At 40.8% G+C, this 19,045-nt stretch overlaps 1 protein-coding gene across 1 annotated transcript; it reads right to left on the reverse strand.

Moving 5' to 3' along the window:
* Window positions 1-1,135: 1,135 nt before the first annotated feature.
* On the reverse strand, window positions 1,136-14,093 carry LOC133135778 (ubiquitin-conjugating enzyme E2 K-like). Its single transcript, XM_061253053.1, has 7 exons — window positions 13,296-14,093; window positions 7,212-7,305; window positions 4,641-4,699; window positions 3,661-3,743; window positions 3,164-3,263; window positions 1,954-2,082; window positions 1,136-1,735 (listed from the first exon to the last, which is right to left on the reverse strand). Exons 1-7 carry the CDS (start codon window positions 13,356-13,358, stop codon window positions 1,661-1,663), a joined length of 603 nt encoding a protein of 200 aa, XP_061109037.1. The 5' UTR covers window positions 13,359-14,093; the 3' UTR covers window positions 1,136-1,660.
* Between the last annotated feature and the right edge of the window lie 4,952 nt (window positions 14,094-19,045).

The following is a 19,045-nucleotide window of genomic DNA, read 5'->3' on the forward strand; positions in this document are numbered from 1 at the left end:
AGAATAAGAAATTATTTGTCTCTGTTGTGTGTAGGTTGAACCGATTTTCATATTGGATTCCACGAGTGCTCAATAGTCAACAGGAATCATGACCCTCAAATATGACAGATTAAGCAAATATATTCACTCCTGTGGAAAAGAACCGATCAGACTACTCACTATTTGTTTGCCGCCAAGGGAATGTCGGAGGACACAAACTATGAATGCCATGGAGGCATGTTCAGTGTAATGAGTACCCCAACTTGCTGCTAACTGATCCAAGACAAAATACATTTGAAAAAGCGCTAACTGCCATGGTTCACTATTTCTAATGGCGCAGCAGATTGTACGGCTGTTTTCTGTGAGGTGGGTAAAGATTGCCCAACTATTCCTTGTATGGACTTATTCCAACTATTCCTCTTATGGTAAACTAAAAAAACTCAATCCCTCTTACAAAAAAAGTTTGAAAAGAAAAGCAGCATTTTCATCACTACTTGGCCTCTTGCACAGTATTTACATGGATTCAGGACAGACAGGTGACCCCTTTCTTCAAACATAAAACAAGCAATGCCAGTACTGCCTAATAGTGCTATCAAGTAGAGCAGTTCCAGAACATTCCATCGTGTCACAGGAATGGGCCACAGATCTCCATGGCAACTGGCACAGTGATGGGGGGGGCAGGCCAATGTCCGCACAACTTGGCTTCACTTCACTTCACTGAAATACCCAGTACTGCATATGTTTCGTTTCAATGGCAAGTCCAGACACAGCATTTAGTTGACATTTAACAGGCTAAACAGGGATATTTGTTTTACTGCATACAGAAACCTGGCTAATGAGGTCAATGGTGCCAGTTCCACATAGGAACGCAAGTTTAACATGGGTACGGCAGTGTTTCTAAACTTAAAACCGGTCAGGAAGCAAAATAATCATGTTTCTTTGACAAATGGTCTCCGTGCCGTGTGTCAGGGCACCGTTGCCTTCAGCTATGAACACAGACTCACTGGCTGCCACAATCCCTATGGCAACAAGCAACCGTCTGCTCTGCTCACCATTGGTTGCAATTTCTTTTCTTTTTTTTTTTAACCATGGTGAACACAGATGAAGTTTATAGTGTTACAGTGTTAACAAAAAACTAAAATATTTCACCACGTGCTTTCTTTTTTAATTTACACAGACTTTAATAACTTTATATACAGATGAAACTCTTGTGAGATTGTAGATGTGTGGGTGTGAGGTTTGTTTCTAATGCTTCCTCCCCCCCCCCCCCCCCCCGGAGAACAGAACAGGTGAACAGTGACAGTATTTCCTGTCATTTGCGTTGAAAAAGAATCTAAAAGCGCTCCTACGGGGAGGCAAAAAACAAACAAAAAATGAAAAGGGGGAAGAAAAAACAAACAAACATTGGCATGTTTGACAGAGGGCCTTGAGTAGCGGGAGGGGGGGGGAGAGAGATGGAGGGAGTGGTGTGAAAAGATGAACCAAGGACAGAACAGGCAGGGGTATGGGTGGAGGTGGTTAGGGGGCCTGTGAAGATTGTGACGTGGAGGTGGAGTGATGACCGGAGGAATAAAACGGACAGAAAATGTACAGAGGAATGGAATAAATGAGAGAAGAGAAAGCGACCGGTGGAGGAGAGGGACGAGAGGTTTTGGAGAGGGTTCCAGCCTTCGGTGCAGACTCAGTTGCTGAGTAGTAGCTCTGTCGCCGTTTCCACGTCCCAGGATTTCGAGGACAAAGCCACTATTACTGCATTCTGTCACAGAGGAAGAACAAAAGACAACAACGTTTTACTTTGCATTGCAAGCCCCAAACACATCTGCTCAGGGATCGCATTTATATCAACATTTAGAGATGTAGTTGAGCTGCTAATTAGTAGTATCAGGCCAGCATCATTAGAGTTGGAGTGAAAGCCTAGAGGATTTTAGATCTCCAGGAAGAGGGTTGGGTAGCATTCTTGTAGGCCATACTCACCTTATCAAAGCCCATGGCACATAGTTTGTCTATTTTGCGGGTGTATTCGGGACTGGAGGGGGGGGCTCCGGCGTACACGTGCGACCAGAGTCGGGCCGTCTGTTTGAACATTTCTGGATTCTGCTTGTACTGGGAGAGACATAACCCACAAACATGAACCAAAGCCAGGAATGAGCTGACAGTTGCAACCAACGAAACTCATTAACGGAACGTGAATATTTTGCCGTTGTAAATTGCAGTTAAATTGTGGCTGACCGTATATTCTGCTGATGCTGATATTTCTAGGAACGAATGTGGTTCATTAAAGTTTGTCCAAATGTATCGAAATTACAATATGCAAATTTAAGATGTTGCTGACTGTGGGGCGTTCAGTTTATTGACAATTCCCAAAAAAGGTTAACTCATTCTTACTTCCAGAAGGAAAACACAGTGGTCTCATTCCATTTTTCTCCTCTTTTTCCTTTTTATTCATCCTGACCTGGAAATTGATCAAGGTCTGCCAACTTTAAGGACATTTAAACCTGAGAAATTTTCCTTCTGGGAGCTAGATCTAGAAGTTACTGTGGAGGTCCCAATCATCCTTTGCGAGTATTTTTTAGGAGACGTGACGTATAAATGATCGACCTGTGGACCTGTGGATCCACCTCTCCCCATCTGCTGACATCAAGGACATTTCATTTTCCTAATTGACATTCTCGATTTCCCTAGGAGTAAAAAATTACAATCGCTTAATTTTTGCCTCTTTTTCCTTTTCTCCTTTTCTTGCTTCTAGCTCCCCCCATCAGGAGAGGCTAGGAGAAGTTCAAAGAAAAATAAGTAAAGATGGGGAAATTGAGAACAGGAATTAGGCAAATGTAACGCCCTTGCTCCTTCAAATGTCAGTTCATAGCCATGTCGGTTGTGTGGCAGATGGGGAGGTGGATTCACAGGTTGATCATTCATACGCCAGACTTTCCAAAACAAATACTTCCGCAAATGATGCGCTGATGTTTTCTTGTTCAAAGGAAATTGAGAGTTCCTAAATTCTACTTATAGTTCCTAGAAGGAACATTTAAGGGGTTTGAATGGCCTTAAAGATGGCGAAACTTCATCAATTTCCAGGTCAGGAGCAAGTAAAAGATAAAAAAGGAGAAAAATAAGTGATTGGATTGAGATCGATTGATTGAGAAACTACTGATTGAGAAACCAAAACAGGAAGAGCTCCTCGAACCTGATTCGCCACCACTGCGTCCTGGGGGTCATCTGGCTCCGCTGCAGCCAGCAGGGCTTGTAGCGACAACAGCACCGTCCGTAGCGTCATGGCTGCTGCCCTGGGGCGGGACAGAAGGACTCCATGAACACTGCTACCAATCGCAGTCACTGCTCTAGGATACGCAACGGTTTAGTAGCAGCTAATGAATTACACCGCAGTAGTAATCAGATACAGCCCTATACATCGGTTACAACCGTAAGCACCGGTACCAGTCAAATTTGCAGCTCTGTACACCAGTATTAATCCCGTTTACAACACTGCATGCAAGTCCAGTCTTGAGAATTAAGGCCGAGCAGAGCTAATAACACAAAATTCATAACGGAAGTGCTAATTAATGGAAACGCACACGTCCAAACCACAGAGGTGTCATTACCAGTAATTGGGGCTTTTTAGCAGCAGCAGCAGTCATGCTTGTCTGGGGAAATCACAACTGAAGCACGTTTCTGAAAACTTACCATTGATCTTTAAGAATATCCAAACATATCGCCCCGGTGACCGAACTGATATTGGGATGCCAGATTTTAGAAATAAACCGCACCTGGAAACAGAGAAGGGTACAGCAGTGAGCCATGGTGTGGACTGGTCAAGGAACTGGAAACCTGCCAGTCAGGCACATTGAGAGAGGCGGAGGGCTTAGGAGCATTATTTGAGCCTACTGTGTGAATGCCCAGCACGGACTGACTCCAGCACAGCAGCACAAGTAGAAAACCGCTCCTGAAAATTGTTCCCTTGGACACATCCCAGCAGAAAAAACAAATTAACACATCGCCCTCGCCGCAGTGTTTCGGACAAAAGCAAAGCGTGTGTCAGCTTATAAAAGAGATCCGGGTTTGTGCTGGCTTGGGCCTTTTCACCGCTGGGTGAGGGCTTGCGCCTCATGTGGGTGTGTGCGTGTGTGCGTGTGTGCATGGGGGTATTCCGGGGCAAAGTGTCAATTGATCATTGATTGAGTTTTAGCCCAGCTGTTCACTGTTCTTTGGCTTGCATATTGAAAATTGTGTTAGCCAGCTGTTAGCAAAATTGTGCCAAGGAACTCCTTTAGCTTGCAATGTTGGACTATGAAAACATGGAGATCTTGTCCCAGAGTACTGGTGTGCTTCGCTGAGTACGAGCGTGCATATTTTTGGTGAATTTATTACCAAAAAAAAAAAAGGTCCATTGAGGTCCATTATATCACGGCAAACTGGTCTAAAAAAGTCACCAAATCTAGAAGATTTGGCAAATCTCAGCGAACGATCTTAATGGATACAGTAGATGGTACTCTGTGTAAGTGCAAACATACTTTAATTTCATTTTTTGGGTGAACTGCAAAATGAGTGTGTGAACGAACAGAAACACCCATAAGGTAATTTTATGAGGACAATGTACAGGAGGTAGATGTAACCGGCTTTTATGAAATACTTGTATTAATCCAAAATAAAAATGACATGCTTACCTTAGGTGGATTGAATGGGTACGTCTCTGGAATCTTAATTTCTAGTTGATACCTGCCACCTGCAAGAATACAAATGCAGGTTAGGAGGGAAAAATCAAATCAAAGAAATCCCTAGAGTCTGCTGAAAATCCCAAAACCCCAAAACCCCAAACAGAATAAACCTGAAACAAACAAGAAACAATGATGTAGCTCTAGTGTTAAATCATGTGAAGTGTCACACTAGTGTAAGTAATGTGACATTCTGTTCATCTTATCAGTCAAGTAAAGGGCCGTGTTAGAAACATGGTATTAAGTAATGGTTTAACTGCCCTCACCCATGCAGCTGGGGGACTGATCTCAGCTGTGACACTTCTATACTGTGATTTCATCTCTATTCTATCTGTATCGTCTGCATTTCCTCAATCTAAATCAAGTGAAAAAAGACAAAAGGAGGGTGAACTGTCTGCCCTAAATAAATACTCTCAGAACCAGCTGCTTCTGAATACAAAGTTCCCAATATTCTTAGCTGCCAAGAAATAAGTGGCTTTTACACTGAGCCAATGTTCTAATGTTCGTGCCATTATGTTAAATGGAATCTGCTCCGCCTTGCCAATAAGCTTGAGCGGGCCAACAGGCGCTAAAGCTGCGCCCGATCATTTATTTCAACTTAAGTGTGGCTGCTTAGGTGAGATGACGGTTCAGGGCTAACAAAAGGGCCACAGGGTTGAGGTGAATTAAAACAGGCACACTCAGGTCAACCCAGGTGTACCATAAAAGACCAGTGACGAAATCAGGACGCAATACACTACTGTGACTGCAATGCCTTACAGAGCACAAACACAGAGGGCCTAGGTTTGCACTTCCAAGACAAATTTTTGTCAGTCCCCAGTCAATTGTAACACGGGGCAGCCTATCACCTACTGGTTGGTGGTTCAAGCCCCAGTCTAGCCAACAGTAAGATCAGTGCAGCTACAGTATTTGGACCTTGAACAAGGCCCTTAGGGTCACAGGGCCGTGTGTGAGCTGGTTTTTGTTCCAACAACTCACTTTAATTTATTTTTCCACCAGCTCTAGAAGTGAGGTTGGTTCACTCCTGTGCTTAAGCACAGTAAAATCTTTAGGACACACTTCCAGTCTGCAGCTGTAGCTGGTGCATATATAAATGTCTTATCATTATTCAGCCAATTAAATAATTAACAGCATTCTGAAGCGGATCGGCCCTTGCCGTGCACCCCTGGTGAACACAGTCACTTAACGCTTCTTTGGAGGGTAAGAGCCGACTCGCGTACGAGCGTGCGGGTATTAGCAAGAGGCAGAAGTGCGCTTTGGGGGCAGCCGGTGGGATGCGATTGCGTTGCCGCTCTCCGTGACCCTGTCAGCGGGATTAGGTCATGAAATTAGCTCATTAGAGTCAAACGCATCGCTACATTGTCATGTAAGCTCATCACAGGGCAATGCTCCAGTGATTGTACCCCAGGATTTCAAACTTAGCAGTTAGCCATTTTAGCACTTCTTACTCATTTGAATATGTGAATGACATTCACTTGTCTATTTACCCTGATGAAGGCAATAGCTGAAACTTCTCCCAAACATGGCATTAGATACAAGCAGCAGGCTGATGCATCAGCTCAGGGGTCATAGAGGCACTCTTTCAATTCTTTACATATTGAACAGCATTTAATACCAGCAGGCCAGTTGTAATAATGTCTGAGAAAGTGGGTGATGCACGACTAACTACTGAGCAAGGAACTGAAACTGGAACTGAAACTGGAACATTTCTTTTTCAAAATCTTTTCCAAGGGAGACCTGGCCAAAATTGCTAGCCAGGTTACACAGTAAACACACAAAACATACAATACATTATAAATCTAAAAGTAGTAAAAATTTGGGACAATAAAAGGTGATAGGCAGCTATCTAGATCAAGTTATAGGCTATACAATAATTTAAAAGCACATGGCTTCGTAAGTTCAACGACTAGCCCTGGATATGGGTGTTATAAGAGCTGAAATATAGATGTAAATGTAACATGAAGCCCTGTTACTACTGCCTGACCTTGAGAGATGCCAGGACATGGACACAGACACAGCCATGTCTGGCACCACACTTCCCTGGGGACCCCTTTCAAAGGACCAAACACTTAGACATAACAACTCTTGTTCCACCTACATATTATCCTATATCCTTATTATAAAGACCTGCAAGCTAACGTGCAATGAGAACATCCCTTGGGAGCCCTTATGAGTCAGGACCTCAGATATTACATTGGAATGGCTGTGGAAAACATCTTGAGGTGAAATGTGAAATGCGGGGTAGCCTGTAGTCTAGTGGCTAAGGCTATGGTACATGACAGGGACCCGAAAGGTTGGTGGTTCAAGCCCTGGTGTAGCCACAGTAAGATCCGCACAGCTGTTGGGCCCTTGAGCAAGGCCCTTAACCCCACATTGCTCCAGGGGGGATTGTCCCCTGTTTAGTCTAATCAACTGTAAGTTGCTTTGGATAAAAGCCTCCGCTAATTACTGTTATTATTATAAACCAAAGGCAGATTTTAACAACAAGCAGGCAGGTTTGGGAGCAGGGGCAGGAGTACTAACCCTCATACGGCGTGTCGGGTGGTCCTGCTATCTCCCCCTTCAACTCTGTGAAATTCTCGTCCACGAGTTCCACCTTAATCTGGTTTTTGCTCGTCTGTGAAAAAGTAACAACAGTCAGTAAAGGAACATGGTTTACAAAAGTAAAGAGTACAGCCTACCACTAACTATTGGTTACATACAGTCTGTCAATTCAAACCAACCACAATAATAGCAATTCATATTATGTAACTGAAAGCATACAAGGCACATACAAGTGATATCATAGTATTACTTACTTAAGGGTACAATAGGTAAGATTTTTGTGTTAAAACATTGTTACAAGACCATTGTAAATCCCTTCCATTGTAAATCGTTGAAAAAGGCTCACTGACATGTAGGCTCACTGACTTGTTGACTCACCCTCTGCCTGTGTTATAAATTTGGGTTTCAAAATATACAGATGACGGACCGACACTCTGTACCAAAACATTGTATAGCTATACAATAATTCACTGGTTGAAAATTACTTATTACTGAAATTACCTATTGTACCTTTAAAGTTAAGGCCACAAATCACTTGTTAGCCAGATTCAAAAATCCGAAATTTTGTATTTAATAAAGTTCTTGCAAGTTACATTCAAGCACACTTGGCTCGTGTGGTGTTGACTTGAGAGTCCTCCAAAATGCCTTTATTTGTTAAAAGAGCAGCTCTACATGCAGTAAATATGCCTAGCCAATACCCAACTACATGTATGAGACAACATAATGGCTTGTGACAAAAATCAGTGATCGACAATGGCCGACTCCTACAGAATGTGGATTGGGGCTAGCCTATATGTAGTTTAGGACTGAAGTCTTTAGACTAACCATAAATACGTATCACCTTAGACGCTTTTTGTATTTATAATTTCTTCACTAAATGTGCTCTTTAAGGTAGGTTGAGTTGACCCCAGGTCATTTCCAGCAGTATTAAAGGTCTGCTGTGTCTCACTCAGAGTGCGGCTAAAGAACCAGACAGGCATATCATTGTACAATGACATTGTATCTTCATTGATGACAAGACAAAATGTGCAAGTGTTTTTATTTTCCTTAGGCCAACCATTACACAACACTTTTTAAACAGAAGCTTATTAATTTATTTCCAATTTAGTCCTATACAGCTGCCACTCCAAACTTATGAGGACCTTTATATGAGGACAGGCATTAATGTCATACTGAAGAGGGTCCCGTTACACTGGAGATCACATATCAAGCATGTGACGGCTTATAACATGCTTGCCCCATGCCCACGTTGCACCAACTTGTTATTCTTGCATGTTTGTCTTCTTCCCACATTCAGTCACTCATAGTTTGTAATCCCATTCCTTTTTTTTTTTCTCCAAAAATAGACTACGAACAAAACCTCACAGATTCCCTAGGGCTAATATAAATCCTTAAGAAATGAATTTCTGCACACACATCCAATTAAGCTGTACAGCACTACAACAACAGCAAATCTGAGCTTCCCTTAGGGTGTGTGTGTGTGTGTATGTATGTGTGAGAAAGAGAGAGTTTGTGTAGAAATTAGAAGTAGAGATGTTCCGATAACGTTTTTTCCTTCCCGATCCCGACTCCGATACCTGAACTTGTGTATCAACTGAGACAGAGTACCGATAGCAACTGCCTACTCTGACACATTCTTCAACAGTTTGCTGACTTTGGGTAATGTGATCTAAATTAACATTGATATTAATAACAATGTAGCCTACCGGGCACTATTTGCAACAAAACGTTAATTTCACAATTTCCCACACAGGCGTACAGTGGACAGAGACTTCCTAAAAAGGAAGGCAGATCCCGGAACCGAACAGCAGATAATAACGGGCTTCATAAAGAAAACAGTTATAGATCACTTACCTAACGTTAAGTTTAATGTATAGATATCCCAGATGAATTAATTCATTCTTAAAATCCAATTTTGTGCACTCAATCCCAATCTGTCGATAACGTATGAGACTTCACTGGCTGAACATCAGTCACAACATTAGTTATATATATATATTCTATATTTGGCTAACATAGAAAGGTGAAGTTAGGCGGAGGAGTAAACGTTGATATAAACATTATTTAACGTTACCAATTCATGAAATTTTAATTGAATAAACTAGCTTTACTAAAAGTAAAAGCAAAGGCGATCGACGTTGTTTAGCGAACCCATGCATCATTTGGTGTTGCAGCAGAAAATGGCTTAAATACATTTTATGTAGCCTATAGAATATGTTTTACATTATGTAATGTCAAGTGTGTATATTATTTCAGCTACTAAACAGAAACATTAATAAAGAGTTAATTTGATTCATCAGTGACTATGAATTGGCAAACATACTCTAAATTTGATTGGTGCTTAATTATGATTTTACCAATAGGGTATTTTAAAGACCTGAGTGATTCCATTTGTGTCCTAAATTAATGTGAACAATATGAATGATGAAATATCATATTGAAATGTTTTTTGCTTTTGTAGAGGGGGATCAGTCAGCCTCCACACCAAAGCCAGTCAGGCCCCAGTCAGCCTCAGACAGGCCCACAGAGAGCTCCAATGCCAGCCTCACAGAGAGCCTCCATGCAGTGTAGAGATAAAGAAGGAAAAAGCCCATGCCCTAATAAACAAATCAGTTCAAATTGACACAACATTAGTTTCCAGTCTCCGAGAGGAGCTTAGTAGAGCATTGGTGACTCTTGACATGGATTAGGAAGAGTCCAAGGGCGTAGGTTTGATTTTTACATTGGTAGGGAAACAAATGGGGGAGGTTCGGAGGGGATGTAACCGAGATGTTTTGCATTTATGATAGACTTCTGACCTCCAATTCATGTCATCTAGAGCCTTAATTTATAGATAATTATGGTGGCCAATACACTCATTAACAGACGCAGACAAAGGGGTGTAGCACATTAATGAGTCCTTATTTGCCAGCTAAATGGGACTTTGAAGAGAATATTTTTATTTTAAGGCAGGTACTGTTGCCTATTCAAACCAATGATCTGTAAACATGTAATTACATTAAAAAATAATAAGATTGTTATTATTGTAAGACTAATAAGATATTAAAGATTGGTCGGATTAATTATTGTGACTAATACAAAATAATTTGTATTCAATATACAGTGATGTCATGTTCCAGTTTGTTCTCCTTCGCTTGTGTAAGAACCCCCCAAATACACCAAAAGGAAGAAGTATCTGAGCGGTGAAGGAGTCTGACCACTGCTACTGGAACAGGGTTAATTTAATTTTGTTCTCATCCAAAAGATAAGTTCAACTGCTCCTCTGTGGTAACAGTTCAACAAAAGGAACTGCAAATATCTGCCAATAGTGTGGCTCTATACGATTGCTATCTATGTAGACGCGGCCTGCCTGTGGCCTGTATAGCCTACAATGATACACTTAGCATGCATCTTGTGACAGCACTGGTGTATAGGTGAGTGACTATGGGGTGCAGGTATCCTAGGTTGTATATACCTGTTGTCTATGTCAGGTTCAAATTAATACAATTTATTAACAATGTGCAGTGCAGCAGAAGCAGAAGCCTCCAAATTGCATCAGAAAAAAAGGCCAGGGGATATCACCTGAACCCCCCTGGCCAGCTACTTTTTCTCTTTGGCCTACTACCTACATTTTTGGGGTACACACTCTGTATACTACTGACCCAGTACGGATGTGATATGATTGATATTGGATGGCCTGGTTCAGGTTAAACACTTTGTAAAACATGAACAAATACATACGGAAAATGTGCCCAAAGTTCTGTCTTTGTGGAATTTATTGCGTTGTCGGAATGCGGTTACCAACGTTTGCTGCTGCAGTTTGTCCTTTTTCTCCCTTGCCTTGGTGAACTCATCACGCTCTTTCGCGTGATGCACCTTCAAATGCTTTATAAGGTTGCTGGTGTTGAAATTGGCAACACTAGTGCCACCCCTCAAAACTATAGCCTTGCATAATGTGCACATCGCCGTTTTACTTTTTGACATTTTTCCAGCTCTGTCAAACGTTACAGAACACCGCATGTGTTGTTGTTTGCCTGTGTAGCATAAATGAGTTATCATCGTGATAAATTACACGGATCAGTGCATAGACTTGCATACTTGCTGATACCCGATTCAGCATTTTGGGTTGTATCAGAGGCATTTCCAATACTGGTATCGGTACAACTACTAGAAGTAGGCTACACAAAACAGTGTCAGTGACTACATGACAGCAGCCAGGTCAATATGCCATAATAGCAAAACAATGTCTACCCCCTCATGATTAGGCTATGGTTCCACTTTCATTATTACTGTGTAGAGATTTTCCATGACTTGTTCATGCAATGTAAATAACATTTGCCAAGTTAAGAGAATAGGCCTCCCCAAAAATGTAAATGCCTGCTCATACCAACTAATAATCATTCCCTTATATAAATGCAAAGTTTTGAGTTACTTCAATGGTAAATAATCAATCCCGATTAGCTAGTCGGTACATCATGATGAATCAAACTAGTGAATGGATTTGTCATATGAAGGGTCTCCCTTCACATAAGTGAATGAGTAACTGACAGTGTTCTGCTAGGACCTGATCGAACCTTTGGATTGATGACAAAGTCTACCATGGGGGTACTGTAGGTACTTCATGAAAATGTGTGTATTCAGCAGTGCAGATGAGTACACAGAAAATTCAACACACAACTCCTAACCTAACTTATATATAACTGTAATATAGATCTACTCTAGCTATATATAACTATTGAAACCACGTAAGCTTCTGATGCACCTGGAGAAAATGTGGTGAGGAATTGTCACTTCACTGGATTTGTGACTTTAGAAGCGTCTTGTACCTCGCCACACCCAAAAACATTCCTCTTGGCTCAGACTGACTCTAGCTAAGGAAATTGGATCCAATATGTGTGCGTTAGCTAGCTAAATGCTACAGGTAAGTGTCCCCTGTTAGCTAAATTGAATATGCCGGTAGCTAGGGTTATTACGTTAGCTAGACATCCATCTATCATAATAACCTCATAAGATTATACCTGACGCCATATATCTAATGTTAACTTAAGCATTGTTGTGCAATAAACGGCTAACGTTAGCTAGCTAGCTAGTTTACATGGCAATGAGCAGAGGGAGGCATTCAAAATAGAATCTACCGTCAATGACGTGTTCCCTGAAAAACTTTCATTCAATTCTGGAACATGCAGTCAACTCATGCTGACAGCCATGTTTAAGGTCATTTCCAGCCCGCTAAGTAACAAGCACTTGGAAGCTATGAAGTACGGCTAACGTTAAAGATTGGCTTGCAAGCTAACTTACTGTCACCTGTTCTACAGCTACACAATAAGACACTGAGAATGCTAGCTAGGTAGCTAGCCATATGGTTAGGTAACTTGTAACATTTCCGAGTTTACGCTAGCTACAGCTACAGTATGTGGATAAGGAGCAAGCTAGCCATATAACTGGCTATGATACATTCTAGTATAGTTAGCAGTAGTAAGTTTCTAACACTTAGCTGTCTAAACTTAGCCATCACCTCATGAGAGCTAGTTAACATTCTCCACCTGAATCTATCGCTAGCTAACATTGTAGCTAATGCACCCAGTGTTGAAAATTATGTGCCAAAGCCAATGTGTTCAATCAAACATAAACAACACATGGAATGCCCGAACATGTAACGTTATAGCTAGCTTAGGCTACATAGCTAGCTAGCTAGCTAACTAACTAACTATAACGTTACGTTTATCTGCCCTTGACCGAACCCCCTTCCAAGCCCTCGATATTCCCATTTCTCGGATGATCTCATACTACACGCTGGCGTTGACAACTTTAACGTTTAGCTAGCTAGCATAGTTTGGCCCGAGCTGAGTGTCATAAGCTATCATCGCTAGTTAGCTAGCTACCCGGCTACCATCGTTAGCCAATTTCCCTTTCCACAGTAGGCCCCGATCACTAGCTAGCTAGCTGTCCAGCTGGCTTACAATGGAGAAGTTAGCCAATGATGCACTATTTGACAGTTTGAAAACCTAAGACTCTGTGATCTTACTGACGTTACAATACCCTATACGTGGCCATTTATGTCGTTTAAAGGAAGAGATTTCTCACCTCTTCGCTTTTGAGGACCTCTTTGAACTCCCGTTTAATCCTCTGGACTGCGATGTTTGCCATGATGTTACCGTCTCCAATATGCCGCTAGCCGTTTCCTGGATCAGGCCTCCCTCCGCTTCACTCTTGAATCCCTCTCGCACTCTGTTTCGCTCTGTCACTTTTTTTACTCAACAAAAACAGACCCTCTCTCCGCCTTAACAAATGGCAGTTAAACTAGCGCACTGTTGTCGCATGAAATACGCAAGGCGGTTTGAACAAAGCTAACTAAGAAGATAGCTAACGTTACCTTTAATGATTACTACACAACGCCGTAGTGTGTATTGCCGAAAACATTTTCGTGCATGGCATGCGAGTTGGCTAATCTAACCTTAGCTAGCTACAATGGGAGTCATGTGATTCAAGGGATCGCATATCATATCTTGCCTTGTGTAAGTTGCTAATAGTTGCCTCAGTAATTGAAGGTGGAAATAGCTAGCTAGTGTCAGCTAGCTTAACTGTTCATTCCTGCGGGGTCGCTGCAGTAGTTGTTTTCTCATTAATTCAGATAGCACTACCACTACCCTCATTCTAAATGTCTAAAGTCCTGATGTGACATGCATCATATACTGTGCCTGTTTTTTGCTGACTGAATCTATTGCCACATGAGCAATGCTGTAGTGCCAAAATAAAATGCAAAGTCCACAAATGCTCAGTTATAATTTTATCACACTAATTTCGATATTTTGTTAATTGTTTTTACATTTTCTTGTATTAGATTTGCCTTGTAGCCCTTAATAAGATTATGGAGAGCTGATTAGTGATGTGTGCCCTATATGTCCCCGCTTTCATTGAAGACTATTACCAGGAGCCTCAGTTACACTCACTGAGCACTTTATTAGGTACACCTGTGCACCAGCATGGTAGTGCAAAAATTTAATCAGCCAATCAAGTGGTAGCAATTAAATGCATAAAATAATGCAGACATGGTTAAGAGGTTCAGCTGTTTTTCAGACCAAATGTCAGAATGGGGAAATAATGTGATCTAAGTGACTTTGACTGTGGAATGATTATTGGTGCCAGACAGGGTGGTCTCACAGAAACTGCTGATCTCCTGGGATTCACACACAACAGTCTCTTGAGTTTGCAGAGAATGGTGCAGAATTGTTTTTTATTTAATCCAGCGAGCAGCAGTTCTGTGGGCAAAAATACACTGAGTGTATATATAGCTTTAATTTATTGTAAAATTGACAATAACAGTCAGCACAGACCAGTACCAAGCTGCATTAATTATTGTAACATATATTCATGTAGTGTTATTGTTATATGGCAGCTTAATATTTCGTACCATGAGACAACTGCAGCCTAATTGCAATTATAACATTATGCCTATCTTAGAATGGGAACTGAAGAAGTCTTCATAATTGCAACAGTTTTTGTACCACTTGTCCCTTGCAGGTGGTTAATGATTAATGTTAGCATTTTAGTCACAGTTTATTCAGATCCTGTGAAACTTTACACACAATTCTCTACTTTTGGCACAATTCTCATAAATGCCATTTTTTGTATTCCCATGGAAAGCACTACTAATCAAAATGCTTAACACAAATGACCAATTTGCCACAATACCTGCATACCACCATTTCTGAATCCAGTTGAAGAACTTTTCTCTGCATGGTGATCGAAAGTTTACAACTGTGTAGGGCATTTTACATAAGTGTGCCTCTCCCCCAAAAGGAAACAGACTGTGTTGACCATGTTGACACAGGGTCAGCAAGGTTTGATGAAAAGACAGTGCTCGTCAATACAGGACTATTGCCTGTACCATGGGTTTTCCACATACAGTGTTTGGTGTCTTTAGATAGCTAATGATGTGGGAAATAGTTTGGGGTCATTGGTGGTGTAGTACACTGGTTGCTGAATAAAGATCTTGTAGGAATAAACCACAGGTAATGCAAGTTACCTGTGAGTCAGCATCCAGCTGTAATACAAAGGTTAACCAGGTTTGTTGGACATACAGAGATAACATCAGCAGGACCATTGTTACCGCCATCTTGTGTCTCTTTATTTGATGATTTTTGTTTTCCTGTAAACGCTGGGTATATAGAGGGGAACGTGGAATGGTTTGAGGAGACTCGCTAATACGGTCTCCTGCGCACCATTTGTGTATAGCCATTCATATTACAACTTGTAATTCTTGTAAACACATTGTCATTCTATTTCTGCAATGCACATTGTTGAATAAATTGTATTCATTTGAACCTGCATCCTCTCGACTCGCACCACTATACACTTAGAGTAGTCTTAGTTTAGAGTCCTCACAGACATAGACAACCTAGAATACCTGCATCCCATAGTCACTCGCCTATACACCAGTCACAAGATACATACTAAGTGTATCATTGTAGGCTATACAGGCCACAGGCACGTCCACGTCTATACAAATAGATAGATAGCGATCATATAGAGCCACACTATTGGTGGACATTTGCAGTTCCTTTTGTTGAACTGTTAGAACAGAGGAGCAGTTGAACTTCTCTTTTGGAGTCAGATAAACGAGAATAAAACAAAATTAACCCTATTCCAGTAGCATCGGTCAGACTACACGCGTTTCCTTCACCTCTTGATGTATTTGGGGGGTTTCACACACACAAATACCCCTTCTACAGGCAACGGATATAGAAGCACTCCACAGTTGGATATGTCATGCCAGGAGAAACCTTGCCGCTGCTTGGCCAGAGAAAACATTGCCTGTGATGTGGATGAGGGTCTGTGACACGAAGGAATGAAACAGGATGCAGGCACACATTATTTTTTTCATTTTGATAGTTATGTAACTGTATACAGTATTTGTGTTTCTCTTGTGTGTAGAGAACAGGGGCGGTTCTAGGATGTTTTTACTGGGGTGGCCAAGGGGGGTCCCAGGGTTGTCTGGGGGTGGCCACCATATCCCCTGGCTTTGTGCGCACTAAACATTTTTTGTGGTTATTTATGTTTTTTTTATTTATTGTTTCATGTGCGAAAAAAAAACTAAAAAAACACTATGCATTACTAACATAAAGACTAAACATAAATTAATAGGCTATAGGCTACTGATAAGCTAATGTACAGGATGACATTAACAATGACAAATAAATAGGCTATGAGCCTATTGAGGCCCTTATTTTAGTGCGCTGTGTGCACTGGTGAGAATGTGATTTTGGACAAAGCAAGAATGTGTATTATCATCATGATGTACCTGAGCTCTATTACAATAAATAATGTTCTGACCTGTAATTAAGCCTGTTCAGGTATTTGTGGTTTGTGCTCTAACAACTTCATATGATTAAAATGATTAATTAATTATAATACACATTTTTGCTTTGTCCAAAATCACATTCTCACCAGCTGTGATGCATGTTACTTATCCAGTCACTTCATGTTAGTATTCTTCTGAGTTAATACATATAGCACAGACTCAACAACAACATGAGAAAAATTATCTTTATTTAAATTAAATCTTTAAAAACAATAGAGTCGGGGTCAGACACAGCGATGTCACAATGTGACATTTTTAAGAGCTTTTTGAAACTACTAACTAATCATGATATAATCTGATATGTTGACTACATTAATGCAAAAGTATATTTGGCATGTTTTATGAATGTTCAATCCAATAAAATCCTATATAAATGATATTTATACTGTACAAGAAGATAGACCATGTGAATTGGCTGTACTCATTTTCCTTGTTGCAAACACTACTAGCTGCATTTGGGTGATGCTTTTGTAATGTACTTGAGTGAGCGCCATGGTTGCAGTTTGGATTTGGCCTGTGCCAGTGCTGACTGTCGCCAGCAGCCCTGCAGTGTCACATTGCCCAGTGGTCTGCCAACACAGTAAAATGTGCAGTTTATGACCCAGCCTTTGAGCATTTGGTATGTTTCTGGTTTGGCACCATCTCAGCACTTAAAATGATGTAATTTGATTGATGGAATTGATAAAAAGAGTATTTATTTATTTATTTATTTATTTATTTAACAAACCCATTAAACCCATAGTGTTTGGTTCGGGGCATTTTAAATCTACAGAGCATAGTCCGTCTGTATGGTGCTTACTGTCTACTTCGGTGGGGTATATTTTTATAATGCTTGCCGAATTGCTTCCAGAAATTACCAGTTTGTTTCACCTTGTTTCTGGTAATGTGGGAGTAATGTGCATTAATACTACAAGACCACTTTCAACAGTAACTGGATAGTGGAGAAGAACTGGTTGTCTGTCTCTTGAAGTCCCAGCATGATAGTGGTTTTGGAGTGGACTGTAGAGCGAGAGCAACAAGATCCATTAATCAGCTCAAGCTATATGCTAATATTGGCTAGCAGTTTTCAGAAATGTCTATTGAGAAAATGAAAAGGATATTTACTTTCGGAATTAGGGCCGATTGCTTTAGCTTTTTGTATTCAAATGTGCATCCTTTCTCGATTTGAAGCGCGTTTTCCTGAATGTTTGTGCTTGTGTGCTTTTGTTTTTGAAGCGCGATCGTCCTTGTGGGCCGCCGTATCGCACAGCAAAAAAAACAAAAACAAAAAACCCCCCACGAAAATACAGTATAGATTTATACATTACCACCATCTGCTGGCTAGATGTATTACTGTATCCAGAAACCAGAGGGAAAACGGCACAGTCCAGCCGTTCTGTTTAATCCCAAGTCCTTACACCTCCTCCCAATTGCATACACTTTGCATGATTTTCAGGGTTCCACATGTCTATTGTAAATGCTTCATTCATTCATTCATTCATTCATTCATTCATTCATTCATTCATTCATTCATTCACTCATTCATTCACTCACTCACTCCCCCATTCATTCAATCATAATTGAAGCTAGCAACTGAACTTTGCTTGGGCTGACTGTACAGGTGGCTGTACAGGTGGCTGCTGATCTGATTTACTCTTTAAAAGGATTGTTTTATTCTTATTACATAATGCAGTTCTGGTGTTGCTTTCATTACCTCTATCTTACACCTTTTTGCATAAGTGCTGAAAACTCAGGCTTTCCACAGAAATAACATTTGTTGCTCACCTTACAGTATCATTTACAAAGTACATCTACAAAATAAAAACCTTGTGAAAAGCAGGTCCATTGATTTCTCTTAGTTACATTTACAAACAAAGAAAATCACGCAAAGCTTGGAACTAAAACTAAAGGAAAGGAAACTGCAGTTGGATGTGGGTGTAGGCATCCAACCCCAACAGTACAGTCTTTTCCAGTACTGCCACGTCTCCCTTGAAGTCCAGGACAGTATTCTACCGGAATCTTGGGTTCCTGTACAAAATACTGGAACATTTTTACATATAACAGAACAATAGGTCGACATGGTACAAAGGTGGGAGCAATGGACAACAATGATGTATGGTCCAAGCCATAGTGGAAAACTACATCTTTTGAGAACAACTACAACTAAAGGTCTTATTATACATTTCTTTCCTAAAAAGCCACAGGTGCAAACAAAATCATTGGGATTGTTGAAACTGCCCAACACCACACATCACAAATTTTCTTCACAAATTCAGTTTGACAGTGCAGACTGGTTTAACTAAATTACCTATCTTGCAGATGTCAAGCTGATGTATGGTGTTAATGTCTAATAAATGATAGTCCAATAAGTGATGTCTTCAAAAAGCAATGGGTGACACTGTAAAGGTGGTTTTTGAACCAAGACCTGCAACATTGACATCTACCTGTTTATCACTGAAAGTTCTTAATAAATAGTATTGGATTATTTAGCTGT

Source organism: Conger conger, chromosome 8 (assembly GCF_963514075.1).
Source record: "Conger conger chromosome 8, fConCon1.1, whole genome shotgun sequence".
NCBI classification, from domain to species: domain Eukaryota; kingdom Metazoa; phylum Chordata; class Actinopteri; order Anguilliformes; family Congridae; genus Conger; species Conger conger.